The sequence below is a fragment of the Pogonomyrmex barbatus genome, unplaced genomic scaffold, assembly GCF_055798465.1.
Source record: "Pogonomyrmex barbatus isolate J1 unplaced genomic scaffold, ASM5579846v1 scaffold7, whole genome shotgun sequence".
NCBI classification, from domain to species: domain Eukaryota; kingdom Metazoa; phylum Arthropoda; class Insecta; order Hymenoptera; family Formicidae; genus Pogonomyrmex; species Pogonomyrmex barbatus.
The window spans coordinates 1,847,004-1,868,281 of NW_028297171.1; the positions used below are offsets into that span (position 1 = coordinate 1,847,004).

Below are 21,278 nucleotides of genomic sequence, written 5' to 3' on the forward strand. Positions count from 1 at the left end.
TTAAAATTATTTTTATAATGTATGTAACTACAAGGATTACATATCTGAATCATAATAAAAACATTAAATTTTAACGATATTTTTTATTTACTTTTAATAAAAGCTGATACTCCATAATGTTATCTTGCAGATGACTCCTGAAGGTGACAAAATAGAATTACCTATACTAAAGAGTTTTTCAACTGATGCAAGTAAATTTAGGATGTAGGCAACTTGCACTGCTGTAAAGCCGTATTAAATTTAATGAAAGTTTTCTTTAGAATTGGAAAATCCTGTAATAGTTCGACGTCAAATCTTTTCGATCTTAGAAATCGTTATAGTTCTTCTTCTCCAATTTCCGGACTTGATGTCGATTGCCGATAGAAAGTAAAGAAGTCATCATGTTCATTATCATTTTTAATCGAGTTTGGAGAATTTTCAGTTCATATGATAGTATATATTTAAGTAATATTAAAATATAAAAAAACAATCTGTAAATTTGAAATAAAACCATATATATTAACTATAATAATAATTACAATAAACTATGAAAAATAAAATAATTACTAAATATTACTAAAACAACATAGATAGAATTAAGACCCTCCAGGGGGTCTCCTCTTCGGGGGAGACAGTACGGGCTTCGCGAACCCGGAGTACCCGAGCTGGTGTGCACGGAAGAGAGAGAATGGGTTTTGGTACGTGTGGGACACGGTGGAGGGCCCTTGGATATTTCTGGTAGACTAACCAAGGGGGGAGTAGTAGCCCCCCAACCGGGCTGGGAGGTGGAGGCTGGCGTTGTGACCTTTGGGGTAGTAATAAGGGTAATCGTAAGTCCTGTAGCCTCCTTAGGGAGACTGCAGGCAAAGATCCCATGAACCCCCATGTCATGATGGCCGCTCCCCTCCCAGTGGCTGGAGTCTATGCCAAGGTTGAAGGGGGTCTGAAGGCGTGTGTGGGGAGTTATGTGGCTAGTATTCTCCCATACCCGGAGCTGCATAGGACAAATTGCAGCACCGTCTAGCCCGGGGCATGGGTGTCCGCCCTTCGGATGGGTACGGGCCCGTGTAGTAGAGTGACGTAAAACCTTAGCATCATTTATGGCGCGGGCCTATCCCGTAACCTTTCTGGTTAGAGTCATTTTGTACGGATAGGGTGGGCCGCCTGATAAACCGCTTCTCGGCTTCTGTACTCTTAATTAGGGACTTCTTTACAGCGAGGAAGTGGCTGCTGTCACGTCCCAGCGCCGAGAGTATCTCTGGTCATGTCTAATGTAAATTTTTCAAAAATTTTAATTATTTATGACTGACTATATTAGGAGACAGCACCGTCAAACCTTTCCTATACATTTAATAAAAGAATATACCGCTTAAAATTATTTAAAGATTTATACAAAATGGTCGCTCCTTACCACAACCTTATGGCGCTACTACAGCCTTAATGTTCCTAGTAAATTTTCCCTAGAACCTCACTAACAAAAAACAGAACATACTGAAATCACTTCTCCAAACTGTTCAGTAAAGTAACAAAGAAAATAGAGCTTAATATCGCATCCTTATCTAAGCATTTCAATATTAACAACATTAACAACAAAATCTCAACAAATAGTAAATAATGAATAAAAAACAAATGTAGGAAATATAATCTCGCCCACGTAATGCACGAAAACTATAACAAAACAATTATCGGTAATTGTAATATCTGTAACAATTAATAAACAACTATTAACAATTAATAAACAAAATCATATAATTATATAAATAACAAAATACCAACCAATTTCTTTATATCAAATATAACTTCAGAAACTAAGAAACCTTTGTATATCAAACCTTTCACTTTTGTTCCATTTTAATAATAAATATAAAAGTTAATAACAAAATTGATAACAATAAAAAGGATATGAATAAGGAATAAAAGTTATAATGACAATATAACAAAATCCATGACAAAACATTTATTCAACAGTTCACCTGATACATATCCTTATTTCAAGGATAAATTTTGTTGATGTCCTTATATGGATATATTTTCCTTGTATAAATACATTCTCCATCAAAAATCCTTTCGAAAACATAAATATAGTTTGTGGCTACGATTCTTAATTCTCAAGATATAAACAAAATTAAGGGTATATGAAAGCACACACACACACACACACACACACACACACACACACACACACACACACACACACACACACACACACACACACACACACACACACACACACACACACACACACACACACACACACACACACACACATATATATATACATATATACGTACATTTCCTTATAAGATAGTTTTCTTTATGAAATTATATAAACAATCCCGATAGAAACATATTTTATCTCAGAAAAGAAATTCTACGATTTAAATTTCGTTTAATAAAATTTATAAATAAATAAATATAATAATTTATAAATAAATAAATTATTATATTAACAAATAATTATTATAAAAGAATTGAGCACAACACACAGGAAATCCTGCAACTTATCTCATTACACATACCTACCTAACTCGCACCGTTTAGAAGATATTTAAACAATTATAAACTTCCTTACATACACTTATCTCAAAAACTCAAATCAGTTCAGCAGGCAAATCTCCGTATATAAACCAGTTCAATTTCTAGAAACCTTCATCCTAGACTTATATTTATAATTGTTACTTCCCTTTTTTCATTAACACTAATCCTATGGCTATGACAAAAATCTTGAATATTAATATGCATGGAAAACTAACGATTCAACCAATCACAATCAGAGTCATTTTGTACCTGAAAACATTTAATAAATAATGTATTACAAATGTAAAAAGAGTTATACTGATATATTTTAGATATACTAATGAAAGATATCTATTAGATTCGGAAAAAATTAACGGAGACCGACTGGATTTGAACTCGGGATCCCTCGTCTACCAATCCGACACTTAGTCTGCACGACCACGACGGCTCCTCTCTGTTAGCTGTTTATATTCCGAATCTCTTTCATGACCGCTTACGGTCGTCTAATTCTTACAGTTCGGCCATTCTGGTATTACATTCGTCCCGAATGTACCGAATCTTCCTCTATCGGACTTTTATCCGAAACTTGGAGCTTCTGCTCCCGACCTCGATCACTTCTTGAACGACCGACACGACTCCTTTGGAGTACTACTCCGCAACTTTTTTCCGTTCATTTCTCTTGAACGACCGACACGACTTTGGAGTACTACCCCCGACTTTTTCCGTTCACTTTTGAACAATCGACTTGTTAGGTAACATAGGCTGAATCTTCTCTGAGGTAACATAGGCTGAATCCCACTTCTGAGATTGAAAGATATCTATTAGATTCGGAAAAAATTAACGGAGACCGACTGGATTTGAACTCGGGATCCCTCGTCTACCAATCCGACACTTAGTCTGCACGACCACGACGGCTCCTCTCTGTTAGTGTTTATATTCCGAATCTCTTTCATGACCGCTTACGGTCGTCTAATTCTTACACTAATTATACGATGTAATCATTATTATTATAAAAATTGTAAAGTATATCTAAAACGATATTGCGATGATTAATATTTATTATATAAAAGCTTAAATTCAAGCAAACTATATGTTTGTTAATTATAAGAAAGGAATTATTATAACGAAGTATAACTCTTTGAAAACAAAATAGATCGACCGAATAGTCATAAGTATGACTCATGGTCAGGTTGTAAGCAAAAATAAGCCAACGTTAAATGTCAAGGCCGCCATAATATTTAGTCACAAGTGTGACTCATGATCAGTTTGTAAGCGAAAATAAGTCAACGTTAAATGTCAAGGCCGCCATAATATTTAGTCACAAGTGTGACTCATGATCAGTTTGTAAGCGAAAATAAGCCAACGTTAAATGTCAAGGGCGCCATAATATTTTAGTACCACGAGTCATCGCTGACTCATAGCAAATGTAGGCTAAGTCGACCAATAGAAAACTATGTCAAGAACAACTAGAAGGTCTTAAATGCGTGAATCATAGCTGACTCATAATGAAAGGCTTTATTCAGACCTATAGAATCATAACATTGGAATCTAGGTCACCTCTACTTCCATGTTTTGGCAACATATAAAAACCTCAAGCGACGATACCTTTGTGCATTCATTCGTACGCACTCGCACATCTTTCCCATTTCGTACTTACGATTCACATCCACGGACACTTACATTTTATTCGCATTCGCATTCGCACTTGTACGCGCACGTATATTTTTGCACTTGTACTCGCATTCGCTAAATATATATATATATATATATCATTTATAACAGTGAATAAATTCCAATTCAAATACCACAAGTGTGATATTATATTATTCCTTATTCCCAAAATCGAAAACTCTTTCCTGAAAATAAAAGTCATTTCGACATTCCTGTTACCTACTTCCTTGAATAAATTCCAATTCAAATACCACAAGTGTGATATTATATTATTCCTTATTCCCAAAATCGAAAACTCTTTTCTGAAAATAAAAGTCATTTCGACATTCCTGTTACCTACTTCCTTCGCAGTATCTAATCCTGAGGTTTTACCCTCTTAACCGCATGGAAAAGAATCTCACAAATAACATGTGAGTGTAGCTGTCGAGGATCTGTTGATTTCGGCTCCGTCCGATCTACCAGGACGACACTGCACCGCGGTGTGGCTCCCATGATGGGCGAACCGCTTTTCTACTACAGGCAATATGGATAGTGCTATTAATATAAACCAGGATGGATCTACCTCAGTGATAACTGGTGTTACTCAAAAGGACGCGAACATGGACAAGGAAGGAAACTCGAGTAAACTTCGAGTAATTAGCTGCGAAGAGGTTACGATGAAAGTCGAGAAATTGCGACCGGATATATCTTCCTCTTCTCGAAAGGATGCTCCGGTGGATGACATCGTTATGTCACCAACGGTCGGTGATAAGAGTGTTCCGGAGGTGGAACTGAGTGCCTCCGATTTGAGGGCACTAGCTCCCCCCAAACAAAGAAGTAGACCGAGGGGTCCCAACTACAAGCCCTCCAGGAGGCCCGCTCCGACTAGCGCAAATCCTTTTTGGGCATTGGGCGAGGAGGGTTGGTTCGTTAGACGATGACGATGCTATGTCTACAACTAGCAGTAGCTCTAAGACTAAGAGGAAAAGGAAAGTCACGTTGCTACCCGAACCAGAAAGTTGCTCGCCCGACGAAGAATCCGCAGATGATCCAATAGACACGCTTGCCCGTACCTATAGATTGAGCTCACAGGCGGTGCAGCTGGTTGATAATGTGGAGCTAATGCGATCCAAATCCCCGCGGATCCAGAGTAATCTCTCGGGTAGGATGAGGAAGAGCCTCGCGAAGATTAAAGAGATAACTTGCATATTATCCGATCCGAGGGCGCAATTGGGCGGTAGTGAGGACAGGGCTAGACAATCCGTGGCAAACATGGCTAGAGAAATTAAGCTGTTGAAAGAGGAGATTTCTAGGCTAAAGGAAGATAACAAACAGCTAAAAATCGAAAATAAAAAGACGAGAGATTATGAGAAACTGATGGCTCCTTCTACTTCTTCCAGGAAAATATCTCCGCCTAGTTCTCCACCTAAGAAGTGCAGCCCTAATTATAGTGAGGTTTGTGTAGCCTCGAAAAAACCTGAGGGAAGACAATTCCTAGAAATTAATAGCAAGGAATTAGTTTCGCTAATCACGGAAAACGTAGTGAGATCCTTGAACTCGTTATACGGAGTACACTTACCGGTTGGTGATAGTTTGCGTAGTGGTGTTGACTCGGGGACCCCGGCACCTGTAACAAAGAAAATGGTGATAGTGGAGAGAAATAAAAAACCCAGATTAAATAAGGAGTGGCCACCTCTGCATAAAACTCCTGGGGAAACGGATCTCTCTATATCCGAGATGATTCCATTCACAGCAACGGATACGGAGGTGGAATGGATACAAGTGAACAAGAAACGGAGAAAAAAGAACAAGAAGAAGGAAAAGAGGGATTCGCTTCTTCCCTCCTCTCTATCCAATCAGGGGAGAAGAAGAAAGGGAACCCCTTGCGAGGAAGGAAAGAGTGTCATAAGGGAAATGAGGAAACAGGAATCAGCTGTGGGACAAGGATTAACTAGGAGAAGTGGCATACCGCCTGGGGACAAGAGGAAGCCTCCTAGAGCGGCCGCTATCACCATAAAATGCATTCAAGGTAAGTCTTGCGATGAGGCATTCTTTAAAATTCGCGAGATGATTTCCTTATCTGAATTGGGTATTGACCATACAAGAACTAGGTATACCCAATCGGGTGACTTGTTAATAGAAGTCCACGGAGAGAATAACGTGGAGAAAGCCGATAAACTGGCGGCAACGGCCAGACAAATTGTGAGTCCCAGCGTTGTAATTTCGCGCCCGGTAAAGATGGCTAGCATTAGGATCTCTGAGATTGATAATTCTGTTAAGGAAGAGGAAATTGCCAAGGTGGTATCTCTTCAGGGTGGGTGTAAGGCCAGTGAAGTCAAGATTAACAACAAAATTCGAGCGAATAATGGTCTTCTCGTCGTATGGATACGTTGTCCGTTATCGACGGCCATTAAATTGTCCAGGTTAGGAAGAATCCAGATTTGCTGGACGGAAGCTAGAATAGACTTGATGGAGGAACGTCCGGTTCAGTTTTGTTTTAGATGTCTCTTGTTCGGGCATTTAAGCCGTAGTTGTAAAAGTCTAGTGGACCGAACAGGTACTTGTTATAGGTACGGTGAAAAAGGACACTTGTCAAATTCCTGTGACCGTGATCCGAAGTGTATTCTCTGTTTCGAGGCCCGCCTTCAATCAGATCATAGGTTGGGAAACAATAGATATCACGCGCTGAAATTCCCTGACAAGATGAAACCGATGCGGAGACTGGAGGATTGTAACAAGATGATAGAAATGGAAATCAATGATTTATAAATCCTTGCAAATAAATTTAAACCATTGTAAGAGGGCACAGGATCTCATGATGCACTATGTGAAAGAGATGGGAATTAGCTTGGTCTTTGTCTCTGAGCCATACAGGACTGAAGGAGGAACAGATTGGTATGTGTCTGCCTGTGAAAAAAGCGCAATCCTTTTGTTCGATGTTACTGGTACCTCCTCTGTCTCAAGAATCAAATCTGGGAATGGCTTTACAGCCCTTAAAGTTAATGACCATCTAATGGTTAGCTGTTACTTCTCTCCTAATCGCCCTCTTGAGGAGTTTGGTGGCTTTCTGGACGACCTCTACGATCTGGTACGTTTCTACCCGATGGAAAGAGTTATCGTAGCTGGAGATTTTGCGAGATCAACGAGCTGGCGTGATACGATTACCAACGATCGAGGTACATTGTTGGAGAGGTGGCTTGATTCGACGGGTCTGGTTGTGGCTAATAATAGCTCGAGACTACTTGCGAAAGAGACCAGGGGAAATCGATCGTTGACCTCACCCTGGTTTCAGGTAGGGTAGTACGAGACGGCTTTACATGGAGGTTGATGAGTGATCTGGTATCCTTCTCGGATCACAGATACATGCGTTGGCAGTTTGGGCGCTTTGAGCCGCGAAAATTTAATACTTTGGTGCGCAAAGGCTGGAATCCGGACAAAGTCGATCCTGACAAGTTCAAGGACGAATATCTTAGATGTGCTGATGTACTGTGTGATCCTACGAGCTTAGCTAATGACTTCTCTCATTCGCTCACTCGGTTGTTGTCTCGTATCTGCGACTTGTCAATGCTTAGATCTAGACAAGTGCACATAAGAAGGATTTCCACCTACTGGTGGAATGAGGAGATAGCCGAATTACGCAGGCTATGTATTCAAACACGACGGAAGCTAACCACAGCTCGAAGACGAAAAGACCGCAATCCGCAGCAATATGAAGACCTCCGGCTGCAGTATAGTCAACGGTCTCGGAATATAAGAAATGCGATCTCGCGCTCTCAAAAACTGGCCTGGAATGAGCTACTGGAGGAAATAAACTCCAATCCTTGGGGTAGGCCGTACCTGGCAATAATGAAAAAGAGGTTCGGAATACAATGCTTCACTGATTATTTGTCCTTTGCCAAGATCGGCGAAGTGGTGAGATCGCTCTTTCCTACCCGTATGGTCATCAAATGGAATAAGGATGCACTTGGGGTTCTGGACGAGACTATTCCTGCAGTGCTCGAAGATGAGGTTACAGCTGCAATAAAGAAGTCCTGCTCTCGCAAGGCGGCTCCAGGATTGGATGGCTTATCGGCACATATTTTAAGGCTTTACTACTCGTTGGACTCGACGCGTTTTGTTAAATGTTTTGATAAATGTATGAGGGAAGGCGTATTCCCCTCCGAATGGAAGCGAGTGCGCTTGATTTTACTGCGAAAGCCGGGTAAGTTGGACGACTCACCGTCGTCTTTTCGTCCAATTTGCCTATTGAGCGACATAGGGAAGATCTTCGAACGTATATTGTTTAATAGGATAGTTTCCCATCTGGAGGGAGGCTTCCGGAGCCGTCTCTTCAACAATATGGCTTTAGGTCTAGTAGGTCAACGAACGATGCGATAATTAGGATGCAGCGTATAATCCGAAATCATACTAGTGAGGGTGAGTATTGCTTGGCTATCGACTTGGATATCCGCAATGCATTCAATTCTTTGGCCTGGAAGCAAATTATAAAAGCGTTAAAAGCAGGTACCGTTGTACATAATACGTGTGCTAATGGATTACCTAACTGATCGTCGCATCTTAGCGATTAAGAAGAGCGGCCGCTACACAGAGCACTCAGTGACATGTGGTGTTCCTCAGGGTTCAGTCCTGAGCCCATTGTTGTGGAACATCACATACGACAGTGTATTGAGCGTTGGAATGCCGTATGGTTCTTACACTTTGTGCTTTGCAGATGACACGTTGATCATCGTTAGCAGTAGGAATTTTAATTTGTTGACCTCTAGAGCGAACTTAATCTGTGATTTAGTGGCAAGCAAAATTAAAAGTCTAGAGCTCGAAGTTGCTCCTTCTAAGACGGAGGCTGTACTGTTTTGTCCAGGTAGCATTAAGGATAAAAGTCTCACCTTTTTAGTGGATGGAGTCTCTATCCAGTCAACTGATAGGATGAAGTACCTTGGTATTGTAATCGACAATAGATGGAAATTTACTCATCACTTTGAGATGGTATCGGGAAAGGCGGAAAGAGTGTTATCGCGACTGGACCTCTTGATGCCCAACCTGCGTGGTCCTAAATTTGACAAGCGTAAGCTGTACACCAGCGTAGTGCACTCCATACTATTGTATGGTGCCGATATGGGTCACGGATGAAGTCCTCACTAAGAGGAATCTAAAGTCGATTAATCGTATACAGAGGCGTGTATCGATTAGAGTTATCTCGGCCTATCGTACGGTATCGTTGACGGCGTCACTGCTTTTAGCGGGAATTCCTCCCTTCGCCATCTTGGCCAGGAGCAGGAAAAAGGTGTATGACCGTATTTCGGAATTAGAATTTAGACACCAATGTAAGCTTACCCATCAAGCAAGAAATGTTGTTAAACTTAGAGCTAAGAATGACATAATTACAGAGTGGAAAGAAATGTTGACTGAAATGTTTCCGGACGATGCTGCATTGTACACCCGAAAACTAGTAGTTCCACACTTAGAAGAGGTTATCCAGAACTCATGGGTTTTTGTCATATCGATTGACGCAAGCATTGACGAATCATGGCTGTTTTAGTTTATATTTATATAGGATTAAAAAGTTTTATACAAAGCGTTGCGAATTTTGTTCTGCAGGACGGGACGATGCTGGTCACACGGTGTTTCGTTGTGAGGCATGGTCTTATGCGCGAAGAAATTGAGCAAAGACTCGGGAAAAGATTATCTGAGGGAACGCTCGTCGAATCTATGTTATCGGGACGAGACGAGTGGCAATGGATAGAATCAATGATAGGTGAAATCATGTCTCTCAAGGAAGATGCGGAGAGACGAAGACAGGGTGCGTTGGTCATGGTGGCTTAGGGGATCGGTTATGCCGATCGCCCGGTCCAAGTCACGTGGTCGCATCTGTCCCCCGCATGGCGGATCGCGTTTCCCGCATTCCCGCATGTGCGCGCCTGTCATGGGGTCCGGTGGGAACTGGTTCTCACCTGATTCCGTTTCCTCTTCTCGCGACGTGAATTCTCGCCCTTCCTGGTTCTGAGATCCCTGGTCCTAGTGGTGGTGTGGATGTCCGAGTGTTGGATTTCTGTAGCAGTCAAAGAAGTTAATTAATAACCGTAATTGTTGGGCTTCGGTTTTACGAGCATGGTTGGATGGGCCCTGAAGTTGTGCCTGTGGCGTCCCGGGGTTCTATCCGTAAACCTTTAGTGTTGTATTCGTATAGAGGATGGTTTTTTAGTGGGTAGTACTTGGCCAGCAAGTGAGTCCCACACTCCCTGGAGAGAACGGTTACCTCCAGAAGCGCGTAAATGCATTTCTCCTCCTCTCGCAAAAAAAAAAGATAGAATTAAGAAGATATTTAGAAGAAAAAATAGTAAAGTATTTATAAAAAATTGTAAAATATTTATAAAAAGATAAATACATAGATTAAAATTTGTACAGTTTGTTACATTATTAGATAATTGCAAAATTCTTGAGTCTTTTGAAAAGATAAGATTGCTCTTTATAATGTATCAACATCGGCAAATATCATAGGAAATTATATATTGTTAATAAGATGATATCAAGAATCTATAAAAAAATTGATATCATTTAATCAATTTATAGTTCTTTTTTATGTCAGTAAAAATAAGTCAAAAAGAGTGAGGTCCAAGTGGATACATTGCCGATTGGTCGATTAAATAAAAAAATTTTTGATAGGTAGCTCTAGAAAATTCCTGGCATCAGCTAATATGAGTGGTGTGTCCGATTGAAAATGTGTGCATCTGGAACGCTCCTGTCAAAAAAAGAAAGATTTGCATATAATTATTTGCATATAATATACAGTAAAAATAAAACAGAGTTTTAGAAAGAAATAAAAATGCTCTAAAAAATGTTGGTTATGCATTTTGAAAATTGCCAATATTTTTTATAGCATCTACTATTTTTATTTTTTTCCAAAATATATATTACAATCATGCAAATGTTCTTTTTTTAGATTTGTTTATGCTAACACAAAATAGCTGTAAATTACTCAACTAGTACTAACTTCTTTATAGCTTTTTGACATCATCATTCTAACAATGTATAATTTATTTTAGTATCTGCCAATATTAATACAATGTAACAAGAGAAAAGCCATCTTTTAAAAAAAGCCAAGAATTTTATATTCACTCAATGATATTGATGAAAAAGATTTTGATGTATAATAAATAATTATTTCGTATAAAAAAAGAATCTATTAAATTATTAATTTAGCTTTGCATTTTTGCGTGTTATGCTTTTCTATACCTACTATTCTATATTGCAAGTTTCAATGTAGAACATATGGATGAAGTGTGTAATTCCTTGGAAACTTAAAAAAAAGTACTAAAAAAAAACAAAAAAAATGTACTTGTGTAATTTTGATATTATATTAATTAGATATTAATTAGTGTTATATATTATTCAGTTATTATCTAATTATATTAATATTTAGTTTTAATATATATTATGAATATACTTTAATATATTAAAATTACAAAATATTAATTAAATTATTAAAAATATTGCAAAATTACAAAAAAAATAAATAGTGTACCAGATATTTTATATATTTTTTGTAGCACTTTTTAAAAATAAAATATAAAAAAAAATAACTTGAAAAGAATTAGCTTTAAGAAAATATTCCACTAAATATAATATTTATTTTTTCTAACTGAATATTTTCCTCAGACATTATATTTTATATTTTTTCAAAAATTATAAACATAATTTAGATAATAATAATAGATGTCTATATAATAAATAGATTATATTTAGTTTTAAAATTTTGCAATTATCAAAAATTTCAAATATAAATTTATATATACATATACAACATGTATATATAATTTTACACACACACACACACACCACACACACACACACACACACACACACACACACACACAATTTTAATGCTGCGTATATTATCATTATTTTTATTATTCTTCTTGCTGTTGTTTCTAAAAATAATTTTAATAAGTTATCCATTCCAAAGTACATTATACATTTATATATATAAAGATATTTTAATTCTTTAAATATATGCGTAATGCACTTTGAAATGGATTTCCTATCAAAATTATGTTAAAGGAAAGCAATAGAAATGAGAATGATTAAAAAAAACAATGATATAGATAGATATTAAAATTATTATTGTGAAGCAAACAGTTATGTAACAATTATTATAAATGCTAGATCTATGAAAAAGTAAAATTGTAAAATTATAAAAAACATAATTATAAAAATATGTTTTTCAAAGTTAATATACAAATCGTATAAATTTGTACAGTGTCCTTTTCAATCAAAAATAGAAAAATGTTTTTCTTTACATTTTGACTATACAAAACTAATCTTGAAAAAACATTAAAACAATATTTTTATTAAACATCTTATTTTTAATATTATCATATTATTTATATTATTTATGTACAAAAAAGTTCTGAGCTTTTTTTTGTAAAATTCAATCTTTATTCAAAAACAAACAAAAAAATATTAATCAGCGAAATATTCCCCGTTTGCATCAACGACCTTTTGCCATCTTTCGGGTAGCTTGCGAATTCCGTGACGATAGAAGCTCACCGGTTTCGAAGCGATAAAGTCATCAATGCATTTTCGTATCTCTTCAAATCTCACGAAATGTGTATCAGCCAAACGATGCTGCAGCGACCGGAATAGATAGTAATCTGAAGGCCATGTCTGGGCTATATGCCGCGTGCGGGAGAAGTTCCCAGTCTAACGCAAAAATATCCTGAGTCGCTTTCGCAACATGTGGTCGAGCATTGTCATGAAGCAAGATCACTTTACGACGTCCTTGGCCAGTAAATGGCTTCTTTTCTTCTAATGCATCGCTCAAATTGGTCAATTGTTGTTGGTAGCGGTATGCCGTGATTGTTTCACCTGGTTGTACAACAACTCGTAATACAACACACCTTTCCAATCCCATCAGACACAGAGCAAAACCTTCTTGGCGTGGATATTGGGCTTTGGCGTCGATGTCGAAGGTTGACCAGGGTCAACCCATGATTTTCTACGTTTAGGGTTATCATAAAGAATACACTTTTCATCGCCTGTAATGATTTTGTGTAGAAAATCTTTTTTCCGGAACTTTGAAAGCAAAGTGAGTGCAGTGTCACGCTGACGATTTTTGTTGTCTTCGGACAATTCATGCGGAATCCATCTGCCTTCCTTCTGAACCTTTCCCAGTGTAAACGTACGGAAATGGTTTGCTGCGTAACGCCAAACTGTTCTGCAAGCTCTTTTTCAGTTTGCGCAGAGTTTATATCCAGCAGTGTTTGCAATTCGTCCGTTTCAATCTTTTGAGGGCGTCCAGCACGCGGTTCATCTTCAAGATTGAAATCTCCTTAGCGAAATTTTTGATATCTTTTACATGTAGTATGACTTACAGCGTTCTCTCCATATACAGCACAAATCATTGCAGTGGCTTCAGCAGCATTTTTCTTCAGATGAAACGCGAAGTGGATGGAAAATCGAATATGCTCTTTTGTTATTGCCATCGTGAACACTACTGATTTTTGAGGTTATGTGCATCAAACGCCAAACCGTATAGCATTTTAGAAGGCCAAATGTCAACGCTTTAAAACCGCAAAAGGGCGGGAAGATATATAAAATTTAAATTGTTATTTCGGTTGTATGAAATCTAAAGCTCAGAACTTTTTTGTACACCTAATAAAAATAAACGAAACTTACATTTATGTATTTCTTTAAATTGGCTGAAGAACTTCTATTGGCGTGAATAATTTTTCTGCCTAAGCAAAATTTGCACGTAAATGCAAAATTTTTGTCATTACTCAATTTAGGTTCGAGTAAAAATTTCTGAATATACCGGCTATGGCATCTTATTCTCTATTTCAGATTGAGACGTACTCACATGCTCAGTCATTTTGTTTAATTTTAGTTATCCTAATTCAGAAGACTCACGATGTAATACACAATGTACAATAAAGTTACTCACTTTCACACACACGAACACCGAAAAATTACGTATGGCACGTGCCACTACTATTATTTTTTTTTATTTAATCATGGTTTTATCTTATTGGCTTTCTTATGAAGCCAACACGGTTGGCCAACAGGCCACGATTCGATACGTATTGAGCAAATTGAATATTTTATGGCAGAACAAAAACTGTATAAGCAACACCGAAAATGCGTGATGAATTTTTTGAGACAAAACTGTCCGTCCCATTCAACGAAGGTATCTATGGCACATGCAAAGAAGAACCGGGAAGCAGTGATGCTAGATTCAAGACGAGAGTCATGAGAGAGTCAGGAAATGGGGATGCCGCACACAAAGAAAAAGCATGTCCGTGAGAGTTCGGAAGTTCGGCCGCCGTCGGGTAATAGACGAGGCTAGCAAATCTAGTCCTGACTCTTTCACTCTTTATTCTCACAACTAGCCTGTTCGATTCTGATTTCTGACCATCGAAACGATCGCGCTTTACGATATAGGCTACGTTCGCTTTAGCGCTTACAGTTATAAGCATTATATTAATAACATTGACATACAATGTTCGTTATATTAAAAAAAAATGGAAATTATATCTGTTAGAAAAGAGTTATATCTGTAATTAGAAAATAATAAAGAATAGATATAAGAAGATAGAAGACAGAAAAATTAGAAAAATAAAAAATTTTATTATATTTTTTTGTATTTTTGTATTTTTTTGTATTTTTTATATTTTTTAATTTTATTTTTTATTATATTTTTTACACATTTATCTTTGTAACAAGTATAATATGTGCACATTAAAATAAGATAAAGTCTTGTACGTAGATGCGATGTTCTTTACAGATATTGTATATTATTTATTTAAACTTATTGCTATTATTATTAGTATTTACTATTATTATTAGTATTTATTTAACTTAATGCTTTAATGCATTTGATGAAACACAAACAATTATCCTTTTTATTGTTGCATATTAGACGAAGATGGACCAGCAATATCGTCTGCAGCATGTAGGTGAAAATTTTTCTTTTGCTTTACCGAAGAAGTAACATATAATTTATCTGTCGACATAAAAGATAAATGCTTTTCATCGAGCTTCATGTTTAAAGCAGTTTCGTTTCTTGTTTTTAATGCTGACTTCAATACACAAATGGCATTTACAGTAGTCGACGATAATCTGTTTCGTTTTTTTGTTTTAACATCTGTTAAGAGAGAAAATATTCTTTCCGGAGCTGCATTTGAATTTGGGAGTGCTCTAATAGAATTCAAGAGGATTCTTAAATGGGGAGGGCTCTTATTTGGTTTCATTATTTAAATATTGTCTTTGTAAAATCTCCTCCCACATATTATCAAAATTTAATTTTAACAAATCTTGTTTCTCTGTTACTGAAAAATCTAAATTTAAGGCAAACCATTCTTTCTTTAAATCGTTTTCAAAACCACCCATTCTTGCAGCAATAAAAATCATGAAATGATGTTTCCCTATCAGTACTCAATAAAGCTATATGTGGTAAAAGAATTTGTAATTTTGATAAAAATGTATCACTTACTGATAATCTTTTGAAAATTTCTTCGGCTGCAATTATGTACAGTTCTCTCGAACAGTTGCAACCAATGTTTGCATATCCATCCTCTACCAATTGATGAAGATGTTCTTCGCACTCCGATCCTAAAAAAATATCATTTAAAGATTTATGATTTTCTGTCTTACAAAATGTTATATTTGGCAAATGTTTCAAAATTTCTGGTTTTAAAAAATTTGTATAAATTTCTTTTAAAAAATCAATTGATTTTGACTGTAACAGATGTATTCTCGTTTGCTCAGCTTGGAAAAATGCATTAAATACATTAAAAAAATGTAATGTATATTTTAAGAATAGCTAAATATGCTTTTGTATCTACATTCTGCATGACACGTAACAAATTTTCTGCAGATGTACCTTTCTCGCTCACGATCATTTCATTCAAAAAATGTTGTATCATATTCCAAGATTGAAGAAGTCTGTCGATACACGCGTGGTGAGAAAGCCATCGTGTATTATATAACTTTACAATTTTGTGAGTCCTTTCTTCAAAACATTCACTTAATTCGGTGAAAATAGATCATCGCTTGGGACTACAAGTTATATAGCTTGTAATTCTTTTCAAGAATTCCTCACAAGCTTGAGATATCTTAGCATACGCGGCATGCGAAGCTAATGAAGCAGAATGGCATGGACATGATAATGTCAATACATTATTGCACATCTCTTTCAATTTTTTCTTGAAAGATAAATGTTTTCCGACCATAACGGACGCATGACAAGGCAATAATATTTGAAAAAGGTATTTGTAGTTTCCACATTTCATATTTAAATGCATTAAACAATTTTTCTGCGCTGCAATCTGTTGCATCGATATCAATTAATTTTACTAGTTGCGAATGAACTTCTAATGTTTCAATATGAACGTATCGAACGTGAAATGTCATCCATTTTTCACTAGAAATATCTGTTGATTCATTTATAAAAATAGAAAATTTTGTATTTTGAATATTTTCTATCACACGATCCGTTTCAACTGGATATAAAACGTTCGTAATTATATTCGTACATTTTTGTCGACTCATAGTCATGCTTTTCAAAACGTAGAATCATTGCCTACGTCTTTAAAAAAATCAAGTATTATTTTTGCATTTTCGTGTAAAATATTTTTTTCAGCAATTAAAGCAGCATATCGAATCTCCGCGAATTTTTTCCGCTCCTCAAAGGACGAAAACAGTTCGCTAATTTCTATGTTACAATCTTCATTCAAATTGCTTGTTTCATCAAACTTTTCGCAATTATTCTTATGTATTTTAGATTCAGCGTGACGGTAGATTTGCGATAAACCGCCAGCAATAGTTTTTTCGCAAATCGTACATGATGCAAATGAATTTACATCACATTGCACTTCGCGTAGCCATGGTTATTTGTGTGTGTGTGTGTGTGTGTGTGTGTGTGTGTGTGTGTGTGTGTGTGTGTGTGTGTGTGTGTGTGTGTGTGTGACTTAATATAATCTTAAAATATATTTCAAATAACACGGCTTGATGATGTTTAAAAGATTTAATGTTTGTAAATGTTTTTCCTTTCTCTTATATAGCACTAAATTTAATTTTAAAATAATCTAAATTGAAGTCAACAGCCAACAGCAATAGCAAGAAAATGACATGTAGATATATGTAATGTATATGTATTCGCGGAATGTGTCCAAGCACAGTGTATTAAACAAAAATCCATTTCGCTAGATCGAAAATATTACACTCGTACGCTTTCTGTGAGAATGCTTTTATAAGATGCCTTTTAGACACGCGTGTTATTTGGAATATTCTAATAAAAGGAAAGAGCAAATGATGCATTTACTTACATTTTTGACGATGAAAGGCTTCTCTCTGCGAAGCTTGACATTTGACAATCGACTGATGAAGTGATCGAGCGATACACGTGGTCAGCCAACAATGCCGAGAAACTTGACAACCACGCACACTGAAGAAAATGTCACGCTTAGCGTCTTCGCTTTGGCTGGCCGATAGAAGAACGATCTTCTGTCTCATTTCTTCCAATTGCATAATGACTCGAACCTCCCTTGTTGTATCTATCGCTGTATATCTATTATGACAATGTTTTATATATAACAACAATAATATTCGTAGCAAATTAAATAAAGATTAAATAAAGATATGTAATATAAAATAAATCGAGAATATTTCAACAACCGAAAGGGATACGGATAATTCCCTCGGCAGGATCTTAGATATCTAATAACTTTTCCTCAGAAATGTTACTCGATTTAATTAATTATCTTTAAGATTAACGACAGTCTTTGGAATTATTAATACATTGTTTTTTATGTAAACGTTATTTCACGTATATTTTTGTTTAAAGTAATTATCTTTTTTCTTGCGTTTAGAATATTTGAAGATTTACTAGATTTCCGATTGCGCAAACCACAGTTAATGTTTAAAAAAAAACCTAGATATTTTATGATATTGATTAAAGTCACGTGATATCGCGTACAGATAGCAATTTACTTGCAAAAGGTTGGTTCTGCTAACAATACGGAGTTTTACAAGGATGTAGTGAGATATCTTGCTTCCAATACATCGGACATAAACTGCATCTAGATTTTATCCAACCCTTTTGTCAGGAACTATAAAAGAAATATTAATTTCCATTTTATGCAAAGAACATATAATTTCAAATTTTTATGTATTTCTATATGTATATAAATATTTACATTTTTCAATATTAGTCAATCTTTATCTTAAATCAAGTATACTATGCAAATCTGAAAAATAAATTGCAGCAGTATTTTATGTAAAAAAAGTATATTTTTGCAAGAAGGCAAACTGTTCGATGCAGAAAAAAAATTTCTCGGGATAAAAATAAATTATTATATCAATTGCTATTTAGATTATCATGGCAAGTTTTAGGAATGCTTATTTTAAAAAACCCAAAACACTTACTATTCCAATAGCTGTTGTACAGGCGAGAAATACATTTCATCTCCCAGATTAGAATTTATTTAAACCAACCAATTCACAGCTGCAATCGAAACGGTATGTTGCCAATCTGTCAACAAGAAAATAATGTACATTAATGAAATATACAAATAATATATTAAATATAAATTATTAAATATAAATATTAAATATAAAAATATAATATACTCACAGTAGAAAATTGAAGTATGAGATTTATCAAATTTGTCATACAATCAATTTATCAATTTGTGACATATATCTTAAAAAATATCTCAATACAAATATAAAAATCGAAGTATCAGGTAAAAATTTCAATTAATTAATTGCAACGTCCTTATTTTTTACTATAAAATCAAAAAGATGTTTCAGAAACATACCTTACAAACGCTTCAGTAATTCTTGTTTCCTGATCGTAACGAGAAAAAACGCCGAGGTTTTCTTTTCCTTGCTGATATCGGTAAGGGCAATATCCAGTGTATCATTGCCGATATCGTTCAAGTATAATTGTCTATTTCACATTTCTCGATATTTCAATTAATTTTGCGATCTCGTAGATCGACTCCTTTTTCAATTTCTTTATTATGAATTCTCACAATTTCTTTCTACATACTGAAACATATTCATGAAGAGATATTCTGAATTGCATACAGTAACACATTTTGTAATAAAACATATTCTGCGCCTAATGCAGTGAAATGCTAAAAAACATAGTGCGTTATGCGCGGTAAATTGTAATAAAACGTATTCTGCACTCTGCGCGGTAAATTGTAATAAAACGTATTCTGCGTTTTGCGCAGTTAAATATTAAAAAGTACTCTGCGCTCTGCGCGGTAAATTGTAATAAAACGTATTCTGCGCTTTGCGCAATTAAATGTTAAAGAATATCCTGCGCTATGCGCAGTAGAATATAATCGAAGATATTCTGTGCTATGCGCAGTAAATTGTAGGCATATAGTTCGTTTGATATTTTAGATGCTTTTTCACTTAAATTTTAATTTCTTGATATGTTGCTTTCTCTTCATCTTTTTTACGAGAGCGCCCCAGATGCGCACATTTTCAATTGGACACACTACTCACATCAGCCGATGTTTAGGAATTTTCGAATGAGCCACTCATTAAAAATTTTTTATTCAATCGATCAATCGACAATGTGTCCTCACCCTTTTATACCTTTTCTTTTCTTTCATATTTTTATAAATTTATTACATCTCTACATCATGTGTATGTGTGTGTGTGTGTGTGTGTGTGTGTGTGTGTGTGTGCGCGCGCGCGCGCGCGCGTGCGTGAGTGCATGTTTCTTCTTTATTCTCCTTTTCTTATAAAATGGTGCTCAAAATATTTTTTGATTATTCTCTTTTTATGGATTTTATGAACTGTAACGTTCATTTTTTATTTTATTTATTTTATTTATTCAAAATGTTTTTCATTTTTCTATTCGAAGTATTGTTTTCTGCATTGTTGTATCTCGTACGAGAATATATTTTTACAATAATCATATATTTCAAAGATTCCATTCGATGATTATAACACTTATGATTAATATCCAACCATCCAGCGTGATTCGTAACATGCACACATTCAGCTACAATATTTTGAAGAAGGCGATTGGATGCCCAATGATGTTGCCACATACGTGTAAATGTCATTAATTGTGTTTTTGTAATATTTGTAAACGCTGCAGTTGGTCTTATTAACTTTGTCACTGTTGGAGCATCTTCATCCTTATTTGAGTATTCTCGAAATTCTATATATTTTTCACTTGCTGTCGCATCATCCATGGGAGTTTTTATCATATCATTGCAGCAATCCTCACAATTAGTTTTTGTAAAACTTCGTCGTGCCACAAATCCAGCGAAATATGCAATAGCATTTTCATCATAACCATACAATGGATTTATATTTTCTATATCTTCAAAATTTACATATTCTTCCACAAGTTCTACATCTTCCAAAAATAAATCGCTGTCAAAGTTATCATATTCTACAATGGAAGTACTTGTATTGCTCACGACTTTTTCTACTTCTTTAGACGACTTGATTGAGTGATAAGAGCCTCACTTTCTGGACATTGAACGTTGCCTTTGTCACTCATTTGGATATATCCTGTTGAGAGTATATGTCTAATGGATAATCGTACTATTCTGCCGTTGGATTTGGATTAAACCCTCCGCGTTGTCTAAGTTTAGAAAATAAGTGCTCCACCGAATCTTGGTTACACAATCCTGTTGCAAGTTCAAATCCTTCAAATCGATTTGCAAGTCTCTCATAGGTTGCAACAATCGCTCGTATAGTTAAAACAAAGCCTCTAAAACAAGGAATTTGTGTTATTTTGTTTGGTGATTTTGATCTCGAGCACCAATCAGTAAAATCTGTTAACAGAATATTTAAATCAGGATTCTTGGAGGACAGTGGTCGTTTTCCGCCAAATCTGACTTTAATACTATAACTATTACAAGCGTCGATAATATTATTCAAATGTTCTGCAAAATCGGCAGTTGCTTCTCATGTTTCAGTATTTAATTCTTTTTCGTGACCAGCTGTTTTTATCGCAGCTGCGAAAGTATGACTAAATAATTGGAAAGCTCTTTTAACGTTCATCGCTTCGAAATTGTTTGGATGAATGTGCGTTTCTGTAATGTGAGATAATAGATTTGAGCATCCTTTTGTAGCATTGTAGCATCGATAGATCACGTCAT

General features: G+C 35.7%; 1 protein-coding gene and 1 long non-coding RNA gene across 2 annotated transcripts; one reads left to right on the forward strand and one right to left on the reverse strand.

Moving 5' to 3' along the window:
- The first annotated feature begins 6,964 nt into the window (after positions 1 to 6,964).
- LOC148934879 (uncharacterized) lies at positions 6,965 to 9,966 on the forward strand. Its single transcript, XM_089083292.1, has 5 exons — positions 6,965 to 7,322; positions 7,439 to 8,347; positions 8,858 to 9,215; positions 9,334 to 9,631; positions 9,742 to 9,966. The coding sequence occupies exons 1-5, from the start codon at positions 6,965 to 6,967 to the stop codon at positions 9,964 to 9,966; spliced, it is 2,148 nt and encodes a 715-aa protein (XP_088939418.1).
- Positions 9,967 to 15,261: 5,295 nt separating this feature from the next.
- On the reverse strand, positions 15,262 to 19,172 carry LOC148934880 (uncharacterized). Its single transcript, XR_016140931.1, has 5 exons — positions 18,960 to 19,172; positions 18,565 to 18,670; positions 18,130 to 18,248; positions 17,466 to 17,707; positions 15,262 to 15,750 (listed from the first exon to the last, which is right to left on the reverse strand). It is a non-coding gene; the product is annotated as an uncharacterized LOC148934880 (long non-coding RNA).
- Positions 19,173 to 21,278: the final 2,106 nt, after the last annotated feature.

Bases quoted from the DNA above. Each gene is read 5' to 3' on its own strand.
- LOC148934879 (XM_089083292.1), top strand. From the start codon at position 6,965: ATGCACTATGTGAAAGAGATGGGAATTAGCTTGGTCTTTGTCTCTGAG. The intron at 7,323-7,438 runs GTACATTGTTGG...CCCTGGTTTCAG, and splicing joins TACGATTACCAACGATCGAG to GTAGGGTAGTACGAGACGGC. The intron at 9,216-9,333 runs GTACACCAGCGT...TGTATCGATTAG, and splicing joins AAATTTGACAAGCGTAAGCT to AGTTATCTCGGCCTATCGTA.